General features: G+C 46.9%; 1 protein-coding gene across 2 annotated transcripts in view; it reads left to right on the forward strand.

The window, feature by feature from the left end:
• The first annotated feature begins 1,295 nt into the window (after positions 1–1,295).
• Positions 1,296–15,391, forward strand: part of Lpcat3 (lysophosphatidylcholine acyltransferase 3) — a 37,911-nt gene continuing 23,815 nt past the window's right edge. The window contains exon 1 of one of the 2 annotated variants that reach the window (XM_060384190.1): positions 1,296–1,548. In XM_060384190.1, the coding sequence (XP_060240173.1) occupies positions 1,398–1,548 (151 nt within the window). In that variant the 5' untranslated portion in view covers positions 1,296–1,397. The remainder of the gene's footprint in view (positions 1,549–15,391) is intronic. The other variant, XM_021637029.2, reaches the window with a different exon arrangement.

A 15,391-nucleotide genomic window follows, 5' to 3' on the forward strand; every position in this document is an offset into this window, starting at 1 on the left:
AAAATTACAGTTATGAAGTAGCGACGATAGTCCCAGCACTCAGGGAGGGAGGCAGAGGCAGGTGGATCTCTGTGAGTTCGAGGCCAGCCTGGTCAGCTACAAAGTGAGTCCAGGACAGCTTGGGCTATCACGCAGAGAAACCCTGTCTCAAAAAATATTTTTTTAAAGTAAAAATAAAAATAGGATATATAAAAAGGCAGAAGACATAGCTCAGTGGTTCAATGCTCAAGGAAAAAAAAAAGGGGGGGGGAGTTACAAAGTGTTATGGAAGCCATAGCCAAGCTCTTTATGACGAGAAATCGTGAATTCCTTTGTTCCACATTCCCGTAGACTGGGGTCACCGGTGGGAAGTAAGACTGCAAAGTTCCACGGGAAGAAAGGCCTCACCCTTGGCTGTTTCACGCGTGCACTGTCTGAACTTTCATCACGGGCATGCATTACTTAAGCAGTGACAAAACTAGTCTAATGGGTAATTAAAACAGCAAGTGTTAAATAGGCCCTCTTTCATATAAATAGGCATATCCTGATTTCATCGCCTCCGGAGAGAGGCGTTTGACTATAGAAAAGGGAATCTGCCTAAGGGCGGGCGTTGGAGCGAGCTCCCGGCGGGAAAGCGCGCGCGCGCGCGAAGCGGGTTCGATTCCCCAGTACGCGAACAACCGAAAGCTACCCGCAAGGGGAGAGGCTCCGGAGCATAACAGGGCCTGACGGCGTTCTGGGGGGGAATCCCTGGGTTCCCCCCACCCCCACCCCCACCCCCGCCCCGGACCCCTCGGGAAAAGGCTTGAGAACGGCGGGACCCTCCCCTCCCCGAAAGGGCCGTTAGGAGGCGCTCGCGGGGCGCGGGCAGGAGGCCTCCGCGCCTCTCCGTTACATGCCCCAGTAACCCCAGCGCCGGCGACCGGGAGTAACCTCGCGGTCTGGTGACGCCCCCGCCAACCACCCCCCTCCCCGCCCCGACTCTCGCCTGCTCCCGTCGCAGCCAATGGGAAGGCGGCGAGCGAGCCGGCCGGACAGCCGGCCGACCCACTCCCTCCCGGGGGCCGGCCGGACCGAGGGGTAGTGTGGCCCGGCCTCGCGCTCCCGCGGCTGCTCCAATAGCGGCGAGGTCGCGACCGCAGGCCCCGCCCCGCCGTCCCGGGCCGTTTCCCGGCCTCACGGGAGTCACCTTTGCCTTACAAACGCTCGGCCCCGCCCTCTTCCTACCTTGCCGCGCTCGGCCCCGCCCCCGGCTGGCTCCACCAATGACCGCGTGGGTCTGGAGGCTCGGGGCGGGCCCGCAGCCAATGCGCACGCCGTGGGCGGGCCCCCGGCCGGAATTGGGGGTGAAGCCACCCGCTTACTGCCCACATTCGGGGCGCGGAGCTGGGGGTCCCCGGGGGGCGCCCGCAGTTAAGATGGCGTCTGCAGCGGACGGGGACGTGGGAGAGACGCTGGAGCTGATGCGGGGGCTGTGGCCGGGTGTCGAGGATCTGAGCCTTAACAAGTTGGCGACGTCCCTGGGCGCGTCGGAACAGGCGCTGCGGCTCATCATCTCCATCTTCCTGGGTAAGGACCCCCTCCTGCCGGCTTCTGCCCCCTCGCGGAGTCCCAGGGAAATAGGTAGGATGGGGACTGGGGACAGGACCTGCCTGTCTGCCCCGAAACACCCAGAAGGGCTTTTGGGGTGCGGGTGTAGGTCCTCAAGCACACCAGCCAGCCCTCCAGGGGAAGACACAAGTCTTGTCTCGAGTCTGGGGACTCTGTACCCTCTGGACCTCTTTCCCATTCTTCTCGGCCCGTGCTGTGCCCTTTGGCCCCTCAGTCATCTTTGTCATCGGTATTCCGGACCGTGCCCCGGCGACCTGGGTCTATCTGTGGCTCTCCAGAGTTCGACTCTGACCGTGCATACTGTTATCTGTTATTAACAGCCCCTATCAGGAGCACCTCCAACGATATGCACGGGGCCTCGAACTTCGGATATTTTAGCCCTACGGGCCCTCCTTCCTCTGCTCCCTCTTCCAATATCGTCTCATTCTGTTTTGCGCATTGTCAACGAATATTGTACTTTCATCCCTCCGTCCTGTGTCTCATGTTTTCTTATACCATATTGGTTTTCTCCTCAGCCGCCCACCTGTCATTGACCCTGGGACACGTTCTTATACTGGTCTTGGGACACAGGACTATTAACACCCTTAAAACTCCATGCTTGTCCCAAGTGACTATTATTCGTATGGTTCAAAGGATGTGATGTGTCCGAATTTATGTCACACCAAGCTGTATTATAAGTATTTTATAGGCTTTGTAAAAACCACCTTCTTAAAGGTTTTTTTTTTTGTTTTTTTGTTTTTTTTTTTTAATATATAGATGTAGCATGGTATGATGAAAAAGCATGGACTTTGAAGTTCAAGTCTGAACCACCCTTGTCGCTGTGGGACCCTAGGCAAGCCGTTTAACCTCCCCGCATCTAATTTTCTTATGTGTGAAATCCCGTGCCAGCTGTGCTTAGCATAGGGCTGCTGTAAACCATAAGAATCCATGGGTCAAGATCAGAGGTGGACTCCGATTCGGGAGATCCTTTTGAGGAGCTGGAACTTTGGTGGAAGGCTGTAGAACTTTAACTTCGGTGAGAGTGAGGAAAAGCGAGTGCTCCGGGAAAGACGGCTGGGACGTGGCTGCAGGGCTAACAGATCTCAGCTGCTGCAAGTTTACTGGGTGTGGTAACTTATGCCTGCCTGTCTGTCCTAACACTCAGGGGCCGAGGCAAGAGAACCCTGAGTTTTGAGCCTGGGCTAATGGTGTGAGAGCCTATTTTTTTTGAAGAAGGAAAAGAAAAAAGTTTGAGATAAGATTGGGCTGGTGTGGAAGGATCTAACTTCCAGAAAGAGATTTGGAATTTATCCAGGAGTCATCAGAGACATTGAGATATAATATCACCAGAGGGTGTTAATCCAATCTAGATAATGGCAGGAGCTTTAATTCATATTTAAACAATTTCCTCGCCAGCACCTTTGTTACTTGCCTATTTCGTATCATACCAAGATGATCTCCTTTCTGATAAAGATTATCCTCTTCCTTGGAAGGGTCCTAAGATTTTAAAATGGATGGGATCTTAGGTTGTGCAGTTTGCTCAACACTTAAACATTACCCAAATTTATCAGCATCCCACATCTCTGGCTCTATAGACCACAGCTGCTTTGAGCTTGTTACTTACTCTTTGAACCTTGCTCCTGACCCAGTTTGTTGAGTTGGGATTGGCAATTAAGAATGCTTACATTCATTAGGTAGGAGGCCCTCTGCTGTTTTTTCAACTGTGTATTGAAAGTCTAAGGCAAGCAGCAACAAATTGTCAGGTCAGCCTGTTAAATGGAACTAAGGTTGAAATTGGGACTTAAAAGCATCTTTTGTGTTCTGCTGTGTCCTGTCACAAAAATAGGCTGACTAGGAAATCATCCTCTGCATATCCTATCACAATTCTTTCACCTGTCATTACTACACATAGTAAGTAACAAGTACCGGGTACATCAGCCACATTTCCAAGCCCTTGCCTATTCATTCTGTCATCCCCATGGCCTCCCTTCGCATCATCTCACATAGGTGTTTTCAAATCAACTCTGGGCTGGTTTATTTCTTGCCTGTACTGGGGGCTTATGTCCGGGGCCTAACTCTTGCTCGGAGTTGCATTTCTTGCCCAATTACACGTCTACATATGATGCTGATTCTAGGCATAGGTTAAATATATACATGCAAATACAAATTGATAAGGATGGCCTGTACGTGAAGAGTATGTTTTGCTTGTAACTACATTTTTCTTGTGGAGGTGGTTAACCTGTAATTTCAGCACTCGGCAGTGGAGTTCAAGGGCTGCAGGGGTTCAAGGTCATCCTTTCTTTGCACAGCAGGTTTGACCTGCCTCAAGGAACCAAACAAAAGCAAACAGAACTGGGGCTAGAGAGGCAGCTCAGGTTAAGAGGGTTTGCTGGTCTTCTGGAGGCAGAGTTCAGTCCCTAGCATCCTCATCATGGGGCTCTCAACTGCCTGTAACTCCAGCTCTCGGGGATCTGGCACATGCCCACCCACCAGTACACAATTAAAAATAATAAAAAGAAAAATAAATCTTAAAGAAAACAGCAGTGCTGCTGGTCGGTGGGTGGTGATGTGTGCCTTAAATCCAAGCGGAGAGGCAGAGGCAAGTGGCTCTTTGAGTTCGAGGCCAGACTGGTCTACAGTTTTCTACTTTCTCTGTAGGCTGAAGAGTATTAAAACACTGGCTTTCTGATCTCCTTGCTAAAGACCTATGATGAGAAAGACCACTTCCCATAGTGTATAAATGTATCAGAAACAAGTTTTGGGAAACAAGGATGGATGGCCCTTACTGTCTTATTTTTCATATCATTTATGCCCCCTACACATGAGTTATAGAAAGCCATCTGAAAAGGCCTAATTCAGAGATTATAATTTGAGAGAGGAAGGTCGGGAGTGTTGGGAATGGAACCCAGGGCTTCACACATGCTAAGCAAGCACTCTTTCACTGGGCCCACCCCCAGCTTGTTTTGTTGTTGTTTTAATTTTGTTGAGACATGGTCTCACTGTGTAGCCCTGGCTGGCTGGAAACTCACTGGGTAGACCAGGCAGGCCTCCAGTTCACTGAGATCTGCCTGCTGGGGGGAAGGCGTTTGCCACCATACCCAGCTCACCACCTTATAATTGTAATAGTACATAAAGCAAGAGTAAGCTTATGTGGCGTGCTGGAGTGGAGCATTTCCAGCAGCCAGATCACTGCTCATGTGGACATTCGTGTTAAGTGGGATTGCAAGGGTGCTGAAGATGAATTTTGTTGTGAGCTCTGGTACTGACAAATCCTACTGGGTAACATCCCCCTCCCCCTTAACATAATTTATAACATGAATTCTTGAATTCAACAAGGAATACCTGTTTCGGACACATAGTGTTCTTGACGCCACAAGGGCAAAAGCAATGAGAGCAGCATGTGTAATAAAGCCATGCTCTAGGACATGGTGGTCTGTGGTGGGAGGGAATGGGTGTGAGCTCAGTGGACTGACCCCAATAAAAGGCTATAAGAACTACAGAGCAGAGCATTATGAGATTTAAAGATGGAGCATTTCATAAGTAGTGAGCTTTGAATACAGAGTAAGTTTTCTTCCTTAGACTTGGATGGTAAAACTTAGGGAGCACATGAGCACTTAGGAGCCTGTTGCAGGAGAACCACTAACTCAGGGTCAGCTTGGGCTACTGTCTCACAGAAACATTTTGGTGGTGTGTGATTTCTGAATGGGGAATACTGAGCCTGGGGCTAAACCTGGAAAGACAAGATACAAAGGTGATTTAAAAAGAGGGAGGTAAAAAAAAAAAAAAAAAAAAGAGGGAGGTAACTAACTAGTAGGATCATTGATTTCAGTCCAAATGACTTGGAGGCAGGGTGGATCCACTAAGGAACCGTCTGTGAGGTCTAGGGAATGCAGAAGTGTTTGAAAGGTGGATTCTGAAAGCGCTTTCAGCCATAGAGCTGGTGTTTGGGGGAAACAAAAGACTCCACCTTGTCACCTCCCTGTCCCTCACTGCCAGGCACCCCAGTTCCTATCAGCGCAACCAACAAATTGTGTCTCCGGTTCTTCTCTCCATCACCAGCCACCTGTCACACAAACGCGCACGCGCGCACAAACCTGCCCCCAGCAGCCTCCTGACTGGTCTCTTAATTTGTACTTGCCCCTTTTAGTCTCCTCTCCAAAAGCAGCCTGAGTCATCCAGTCCTGTGTCTCCAGCCCAGCACCATTCATGGGCTTCCGTGCCTACCTGGTGAGCCCCTGCCTGCCGACTGCTCCTGCATCCTTGTTTCAAACAAGTGTGTGTGAGGCCTCCAGGCACGTGACCTTTCTTTCCTCAGAGAAGGCAGTGAGCCCTTCCTGCCCCTGAGCCTTTGTGTACACTGACCCAACTGCCCAGGAAGCTCTGTGCTCAGCTACTCAACACACCTGTCTCTCAACAAGCTGTTGTTTCCTCCGAGCGTCCTTTCCTGACTCACATTCGAAATCATGGCCCTTCTCACATTCCCTTGTGCTGAATGAAATCTTCCAACCATTGATTATGATGACTAGGTCACCACAGCGTGCCCAGAGTTTATGGCATAGCATTTGACTTTGTAAGTAGTTGTTGGTTAAATGGATGTATGAATGAATGATTTGGTAAAATAAAAGTAATTTCTCCTCAAAAAAGAGGAGTGGCGTGGTGGTGTACACCTGTATAAGCATGCAAAACAATCATGAGCTCAAGGCCAGCCTGAACCCTAGACCATGGGCTGGCTACCCCCTTCTTAATAACAGAAATAGCAACCATTATTTTCCTGCTTGTTTACCATTATTTTCCTGCTTGTTTTTGGTGAAATGGCAGCCCAGGGAACCTAGGCTGGTCTGATTTTAGGGGCTATTTTCTTACTTTACTTCATTTGGGGTCTACCTTCCTTCTAAGCTACCCCCCCAACCCTAAGTAGGAGATAAAGAAGGTTAGAAGGGAAAGGGGACATAGACCTCCTTAGACGTATTTCCGGCTGATTAGGGTCTTCAGGTTCTTTGGGAAAATACCAGTCTCAGTTGTCAGGATATCCAGCAGTCCAGCCAGGCAAACAAACAAGGAGCCTTCTTCCTCTTCCATGTGTCTCCTTCAAGCCTTTCTCTAGGTTCTCGTATTTATATCCTCTCAGAGTCCTCAGAATTTCACTATCTGCAGCTGGCAAAGACCACGCCCCACACAAGGCAGTTACCAGCTCCGGATAAACTAAGGTAGTCCCATATCCCACACTTGGGATTAAGACATAACTGAGTTTTTTAAGACACCAAAACTTCCATTTCACTTGGTCTTTCTACCTCCAGCTCCCGAGCCAACGCTGGGATTACAAGTGAACAAAACTATACTGGGCTTCCTAGCTGCCATTTATTAAGGCTATGTACCAGACTTGTTCCAAATGATTCTCAGGTAATTCTCTGAAGCCTGCCAGTTCTCCTAAGATGATTACAGCGCTGTTGTAATTTCCCTTGTACTGTTTTTCTGATAACTGGGAACTAGAAAGGTTAAGATAACACTTACCTGAGCTCAGGAGCATATTGGGTTTGGGTGGAGCCAGGAAAGGAGCAAAATCCAAATGTTCTCCATAATCCTCCCTGTTGGCTCTGTGGTTAACCAAGGTGTAATCAGCACATAGTACCTCAGCATCCAAAGCCAGAACTGGCCAAATGGAGCAGATGGCCACTCTGCCTAGCATGGGGTTCTGTGGGCTTAGCCATGGCCATAACTTACTTGACTGGCTGCTCTAAAATTACAGTTAGGAGTAGGAATTCCTTCCTTGAAGGTGTAGAATTGGTATCATTAATGTTAGTGACTTTTAAAATAAAAATCAAACAAGGCCCGTGGGTTAACTCCTTGTAAACCAGTCACAGGAAAAAGCCATTGTTCAGTGCAGTCTTTCTTGGGGTAGCATTGAAATCACAAACTAAAGACATCAAAGCTAACTTAATGGAACTTAAAATTGAATCACATTAACTAAACAACTGGAATTTCTGACTGTGAACCATACTGTAACACACTGGGACATCTCCTGAATGACTTTCACAGGCCCCTCCAATTCTAGAAGTCTAGGTATATTTTACATCTGTGTTCTTGGGCTTTATGCTAATTCATAGCCACAGAGGCATTCTTAGCATCTGATGCTTCTGGGTTTGAGATTTATTTGTGAGTGACCGAGGGTAACCTTGAACTGCTGATCCTGCAGCCTCCATCTCCCAGGTGCTGGGAAGGCTGCTGTGAGATACACTGGACTCTGGACTGACTGGTGATATATAGGCTGATTAGATGTTTCGTTGTACCTTAGGCTGGCCTGGAATTCACCTTGTAGCCCAGGCTGGCACAAAACACACAGAATCCTCCTACCTCAGCTACTTGTCACACCTAGCTCGCCTCTCCCGCTTTTTGTTTTGTTTGAAACCAGCCTTGCTCAATAGCCCGTAGGTTATAGTCTCATTATCAGGAAGGCTTTGAGTTTGTTCTTCTCTGGCCTCGGCCTCTGGAGTATCTGGTACCCACGCCTACACCACCCATCAGTGGAGTAATCTGCCACCTGTTGTTTGAGACTGGGTCTTGTCTCCAGCCCAAGAGTGACACTCACTCTTGCCTCGCCTTCCAGGTGCTGGGGTCCCAGGTCTCCTCACCACGCCCTGCCATGCTCTGTCTGTTCGAAAGCCTTCAGGTTACCCTTGCTGCCCTAGAGCTTAAAGGTGGGCTGTTCAAAGTATTTCATCATCTGTTTTGTAATACTTGATGTCTGGATAGGCTCAAACTTTTTGAAATGTTCACTGTATGCTACGATCTTTGGCAAAACAACTCTTAGGTTCTTTGTGGGTTAGTGCCCCTCCCGCTGGCTAGCATGCCTTGCCATTCCTCATTAACCATTTTGTTAAAAAGATCATGATCCTAGGTATTGTAACCATTGTCATTACAGGAACTTCAAATGAGAGGGTCAGTTACAAAACTTCTGATAACAGGATTGCACCAATGTTGCCAACTTCGCTTTTTGTATCAAATTAGCCACTTTGAGTAGTATAGCATTTCTGTTTTGTTTGTTTGTTTTTCTGAGGGAGGGTCTCTCTCTGTGGTTCAAGCTTGGAACTCATGTAGCTTATATATAGGCTTGCCTTGAACTTAGAGCAATGTCCTGTCATTCTTCAAATCCTGGAGAACGGAATCATCACTCAACTCGTAACTTAACTGATGTTACATTTATTAATGCAATTAATGAGGCTGGCTTGGGGCTTTAACAAGAATTAGATCCCAGTTGCACCTGCTATTTGTTCTCATGCCTAAAGTTTTAAATTGTGTATGTGTGTGCACATTCCCAGTAGTTAAGAAATTAAAGACCAGGAGGTTTAAGGCACAGGAGGAGTTCTCTTGGTGAAACAGTAATAGCTCCTTGGAGACCATGAAAGCTTATCTGTTTGTTGTTGTTTTGAGACAACAAACAGATTTGTTTTTGTTTTTGTTTTTTGAAGACAGGGTTTCTTTGTGTAGTCTTGGCTGTCCTAGACTCACTTTGTAGACCAGGCTGGCCTTGAACTCACAGAGATACGCCTGCCTCTGCCTCCCTGAGTTCTGGAATTACATACAGGTGTGTACCACTGCACCCGCTAGGGTCTCGTATTGTAACACAGACTGGCCTGGAACTCACTGTTGTAGCCGAAAGGCCTGGAACTTCGCTCACCCCTCAGCTTCTGCTGGGATAGCAAGCACAAGACACCACACCTTGCCTGCATCTTGTTTATCAGAGAGTGTCATATGTGTTGTTTTTCTCTCCCTGTTTTCAAGCCAAGAAAGGCATATAGAGAATAGAGCACTGGAAAAAAGTAATTTCTGGCTGAGAATTTTCTTCTGGCTTGAAATGAACTGTTTTTAAGATCTCATTTCCTCTCCATTCAAATCATAGCTTTGAAGATCAGTCAGAAGAATGAGCTCTGGGCACCTTGAATGAACTGTTCTGTAGAAGAATCACGTGTACAGTAAATGTTAATAAGAAAGGCTTTGATACGTGTGACATTGCTAGAGGGAAGGTTCGTCAGAGGGGGCCAACTAAAGCTGAAAATAGGCATACTCAGGCTTGACTTGGGACTCAACACATGAAGTGTTTTTTGAGACAGGGTCTCACAGAGTAGCCCTGTCTTGTCTGGAGTTATAGAGATCCACCTGCCTCCACCCCCAGAATGCTGGAATTACAGGCCTGTGTCACCACACCTAGCAAATAAGATAGTCTTATCACAGTTTCCAGGGCTCCACCCAGAGCAGATAGATGTCCCCTCTCTTGACTAGAAGGACTTAACAGACCCTTCTTGCTACTCTTAACACCCTGACCGCTTACACACACACTCTTAAGAGATAACCCTAAAATCATTTAGGGATCTGATCAGAGATCAGAGCCCCTAGATCCTTGTGGCCTCTCTGGCAAGGGAGAGACTGCCAAGAAGCCAAAGAACCTTTTGGCTTTTAGGCAAAAAAAAAAAAAAAAAAAAAAAAAAGTGGCTCCTTTTTGGCGGGGAGAATGGGGTATTTTTACTTTCTTAACAGTTTTTACCTCCTGCTTTCATAATTCTTTCCTCTGAAAAACAACCCTGACTGTCAGGGTTTGTGGTGTGTGTATGTATGTGTGTGTGTGTGTGTGTACTGGCAAGTACTCAGAGATCATGGGATCCCCTAGAGCTAGGTGGCTGTGAGCTTCTTTGTGGGTGCTGGGAACTGAACTTGGATCTTCAGCAAGAGCAGCAAGGGTTCTCAAGCACTGTGCCATATCGTCAGCCCTGACAGGAAAAGGGTGGTTTTTGTTTTTGAGACAGGGTTTCGCTGTGTAGCCCTGGCTGTCCTGAAACTCAGGCTGGCCCCAAACTCAGAGATCCACCTGACTCTGTTTAAAGGTATGTGACACTACACCCAGCTTGAAAAGCCTTAAATAGACTAGCTAAATGTCTCACTCTAACTGCATACTAAGTGTAAATTGAGAGTATAAAACTCTATGCCAGGCTTGGTGGTCCCAGTACTTGGGAGGCATAAGCTATCTCTGTCTACATGGTGAGTTCCAAGACAGCCAGAGCTACATAGTGAGACTCTATCTCAAAAAAAGAAAAAGAAAACATTTAAAAGCTTTTATCAATTAAAGATGTTTTCATTACCAAATTATCATATTGCTATGGCATTTTCATAAGAATACCATAAACTGGGAAGGGGAGGGTGTTGCTGTGAACCTCGGGAGTCAGTGGCAGTCAGGATCAATGTGAATTTGAGGCCAGCCTGTTCTATATATTGAGTTCCAGACCAGCCAGGGCTATACAGTGAGACCCTGTCTCAAAACAAACAAACCCATATGTGGTTCTATCTATAACATAAAATTTATATAAAGTGATGTGGTAATTTTGGAAGTAATAAAGAATTCACCGTAAAAATAAAGGATCTATCCACATATGCAGCTCTTGGCATTATGCTGGATCTCTCATTTGCATGCTACCCTGAGAAGTGGCAGGCTTGTAGCCGTGGTGAATGCTTTCTAGCTCCTGAGGTTCTCACTTTGCTGTGACAGCAATTCTAACCTCAGGTCGACTGGACAGCACTCTAGATTACAGTCTGTAAATAGGAAACTGCTGTCCCCAAGCCAGCACACAGAAGCCAACTGGAATAGTGCCCCTTAAGGCTCCTGGCATACACCCAGACAAAAGCGGACAAGATTGATTCAAGTTTGAATGTAGACACGGGACCTGAGCGGAAACACCAAACTGTTGGCACCACTAGAAATGTCCGTTCTTGTTTTCAGTCCACATTCTTTAGTTAAAGGACAGGCTGTTTGTTGGTTTTGATTTAGATTTCCTTTTAAGACAGGCTCTTGCTAAATTACCCAGACTGACCTGAAACTCACTGTCTTGCCTAGTCTAGCCACAAACATGCAGTTTGCTCCTTCATCAGCCTTCCAGGTAGCTGGGATTATAGACATGCATCACCAAACCCGATTGACTCCATTTTTAAAACTCTTTATTGACTGCCTGAGGTGGCTAGAATAAAAAAGGCCCCCATAACCCCATAGGGAGTGGCATGGATAGGAGGTGTGGCCTTGTTGGAGGAAGTGTGTCTCAGTCTCCTCCTACTGCCTGCAGATCCAAATGTAGAACTCAGCTTCTCCAGCACCTTGGCGGCAGGCAGACATGCTTCCCACCATGATGACAATGGACTAAACCTCTGAACTGTAAGCCAGCCCCAATTAAATGCTTCCCTTTATAAGAGTTGTCATGGTCATAGTGTCTCTTCACAGCAATAGAACAGTGACTAAGACATCGCCCATCTGGAATTAAAAGCAAACACAGGAATTCTAGGAAGCGACTGGTGAGTTGTTTGAGTTTGTGGCCTGAGAAGAGAATCCAGAGTCTGCTGGACAAGTTCACTGCCGCTGAGCCACACCCCAGTCCTTGTGGCTTTTGTTGTGAGACTGTTTTGTTATGCAGCCCAGGCTGACCTTGAACTCCCTATGAGGTTTAAGGGCCCTCAGGCTCACTAAAAGCCTCCCGCCTGACCTCTTGAATTCTGGGGAGGCAAGCACCATACTGCCAGCCAAAGTGACATATTTGTCCTTCATTTGTTGGTGCTGTCATACAGCAGAAGTGCCATAGGTCAGTACTTCCTTTCCATTTAGAATATGAAGACCCTAAGATCGTCAGGGGTCCCCAAGTCATCATCTCATCAGAACCTCCAGAGTGCATTGGGTCTGAGGGTTTGGTCATTTTGTTTTGAATTTGGGACCTTTCTGGTGTAGGGGGTTGAATGCAGGCCCGCCTGTGCCAGGAGGCCCCCCTGCCACTGAGCTACATCCCAACCTTTTGCTTTTTTGTTTGTTTGGTTGGTTAGTTTGGTTTGTTTTTAGAGACAGGGTTTCCCTGTGTAACCTTGGCTATCCTGAAACTCACTCTGTAGACCAGACTGGTCTTCCCAACTTTCTCATTTATATCAAAATGTTATTTTACTTCTAAAATAAAGACTTTTATTATGTTTTCAAATTTTCTTCCCATTCCAATATTGAATCATCAATGTAGAAAGGACCAAGTCACTTCTTACTGGAGTGGCCAGTGATCAGTTTGACAGACTAACTTAATAACTCTTGTACATCAAAGGGTACTATCATGAAAATGAAAAAATAACACAAGATAGGAGAAAATGTGTCTAGTATGCAGGTGTGTGTGTGTGTGTGTTTTTTTAATTCAGTAATAAAAAGCGCAAATGTCAGGATACCATGAGAACACAGCCCACAGAATGAACCAAGCAGGCTTGTAGTGCCTTGCAGAGACTGAAGTGACAAACACGGACCCTGTATGGGCCTGAAGCTAAGGCCTCTGCTTGTCCCTTATGGCTGTGTGGGGAGGTGTTCTCGTGGGACTCCTAACAATGGTAGTAGGGGGTGTCTCTGGTGCTTCTGCCTGGCTTAAAGCACCAACTCACAGCCCTAGCACTCACCAGCACTTTGGGGCAGAGGACAGCTTTGTGGAGTTGGTCCTCTCTGTCCACCACGTGGGGCCTGAGGGTTGAACTCTGAGGACTTGGCTGCACATGTCTTTGCCCGGCTGAGCCATCTCTTTTAAAAAAGGTTTTATTTATGTGCATGTTTGCATAAGCATGGAGGTGCCACAGAGACCAGAAGAAAGGATGGGCTCCTTTGGAGCTGCAGTCACAGGTGGTTGTGAGCCACCTGATGTGGGTTCTGGGAACCAAACTCGGATCTTCTGGGAGAACAGCAACCACTCTTAAACTGCTGAGCTGACCCTCTGGCCCAAAGCTTTGTTTGTTTGTTTGATTGTTTTACTAAAGTCCATAGTTTGTTCACATTTTTTAAAAAGATTTATTGATTTTATTATTTATACAGTATTCTGTCTGCATGTATGCCTGCATGCTGGAAGAGGGCACTAGATCTCATTATAGATGGTTGTGAGCCACCATGTGGTTGCTGGGAACTGAACTCAGGACCTTTGGAAGAACAGCCAGTGCTCTTAACCTCTGAGCTGTCTCTCTCCAGCCCCGTTTGTTCACATTTTTTGTATCACTTTTTTTTTTTAAGATAAAAACCTAGATTGGGAGGATTTCTTTTATATATATATTTATTTACCCTTATTTTATGTGCATTGGTGTTTTGCCTGCACATATATATATGTGAGATTGTCAGATTTTGGAGACAACGGACAGTTGTGAGTTGGGATTTGAATCTGGTGGGTCCTCTGGAAGAGCAGTCAGTGCCCTTAACCAATGAGCCATCTCTCCAGGGGCCCTGTTTTACCTTTTTTTTTTTTTTTTTAAAAAACATGATCTCACTGGACCTCAGGCTGGTCTGGAGCTCACTGTGTAGGCGAGGCTGGCCTTAAACTCTGTTCTTACTGTCTCCATTATTGGAGTCAGAATTACCAGCATGAGCTTTCATGCCATGCCGTCTTAGGCAGTACTGGGGTTTGAACCTAGAGCAGGCAAGCGCTCCACTAACTGAACTGAAGCCCCACCCCCCCACCAGAAGATACTTCTATAGAACTGGACTTACACTAGAAACCCTCCTGTCTCAGCCTCCCTATAGGCTATGATTACAGGCCTATACCACCACACTGCCTAGCTCTTCTTTTTATTTTTATTTGTTTTTTATTTGTTTTTCAATACAGGGTTTCTCTGTGTAGCCCTGACTGTCTTGGAATTCACTCTGTACACCAGGCTGGCTTTGAACTCAGATCCACCTGCCTCTGCCTCCTGGGTGCTGGGATTAAGGTTATGCCCCTCTCCTCCACCCACCACTGCCACCAAGGCCACCACCACCACCACCACCACTACTGCTGGCTGTCTTTGTGTTTTCCATTAAAGATGCAAAGGAGAGCAAGGATCCAACAATCACACATACTCAGGTTGACAAGAATAGTTCAGGCTACTTTTTCTCCTGTTAGCACCATAGCTGGGCAGCACAGAGCCTATTTTATTTGTTGAGCAAAGAAGTCTTACCTACCGAGGTTTTGCCCCAGTAATGGCAAGGAAGTAGTGCTAGGGAAGGTTGGAAAGAAACCAGGTAAATTACAGGCAGCGAGGCCAAACAAACCTTGAGCAGTCCTAGCCCTGAGCAGACCAGATAAGACAAGAATGGACTTTCTATCCCCTGGAAATCAGGGCCATGAAGAAGGGAGCAAGGCCTTAGACTTCCTTGAGAGAGGACCATTCCTTGTACAACCTAGTAAGCAAGCATTGGGCATAGGGCCAGAGGCGGTTCAGCTGCCAAGAGTTCTTGCTCTTCCAAAGGACCTAAGTTCAGTTGCCAGCACCCACACCAGGCAGCTGATAAGTGCCTCTAACTCTGGTTCCAGGAGTATCCTCAGGTATCTGCTCATTGTGAACATTCCCGCACACAAACACAAACAAAGACACACAATTAAAAATAATAGAAGTCTTTTTTAAACGGGATAAAGCAATTCCAAGAAGAAAGGCAGGAACAATAAAATATGAGAGTGGGGCTGGAGAGATGGCTCAGAGGTTAAGAGCACTACCTGCTCTTCCAGAGGTTCAGACTTCAATTCCCACCAACCACATGGTGGCTCACAACCATCTATAATAAGATCTAGTGTCTTCTGGCATGCAAGTGTATATGCAGATAGAACATTGTATACATAATAAATAAATAAAATAAAATATGAGAGAAAGATGAGCAAGTGGAAGTAGACTTGCTTCTCTCTGTGCCACTGGTGGCCCCTTTTCCCCGGTGAGCAATTTCTAGACTTCATGGCGTCTACCAGACTTTCCACTCCTGGCCTTCCACAGTTCCCTGCTGCTGATTTGCGTGACATTAGTCTAGAAAATGTAGGTTCCC

Source organism: Meriones unguiculatus, chromosome 5, assembly GCF_030254825.1.
Source record: "Meriones unguiculatus strain TT.TT164.6M chromosome 5, Bangor_MerUng_6.1, whole genome shotgun sequence".
NCBI lineage: Eukaryota > Metazoa > Chordata > Mammalia > Rodentia > Muridae > Meriones > Meriones unguiculatus.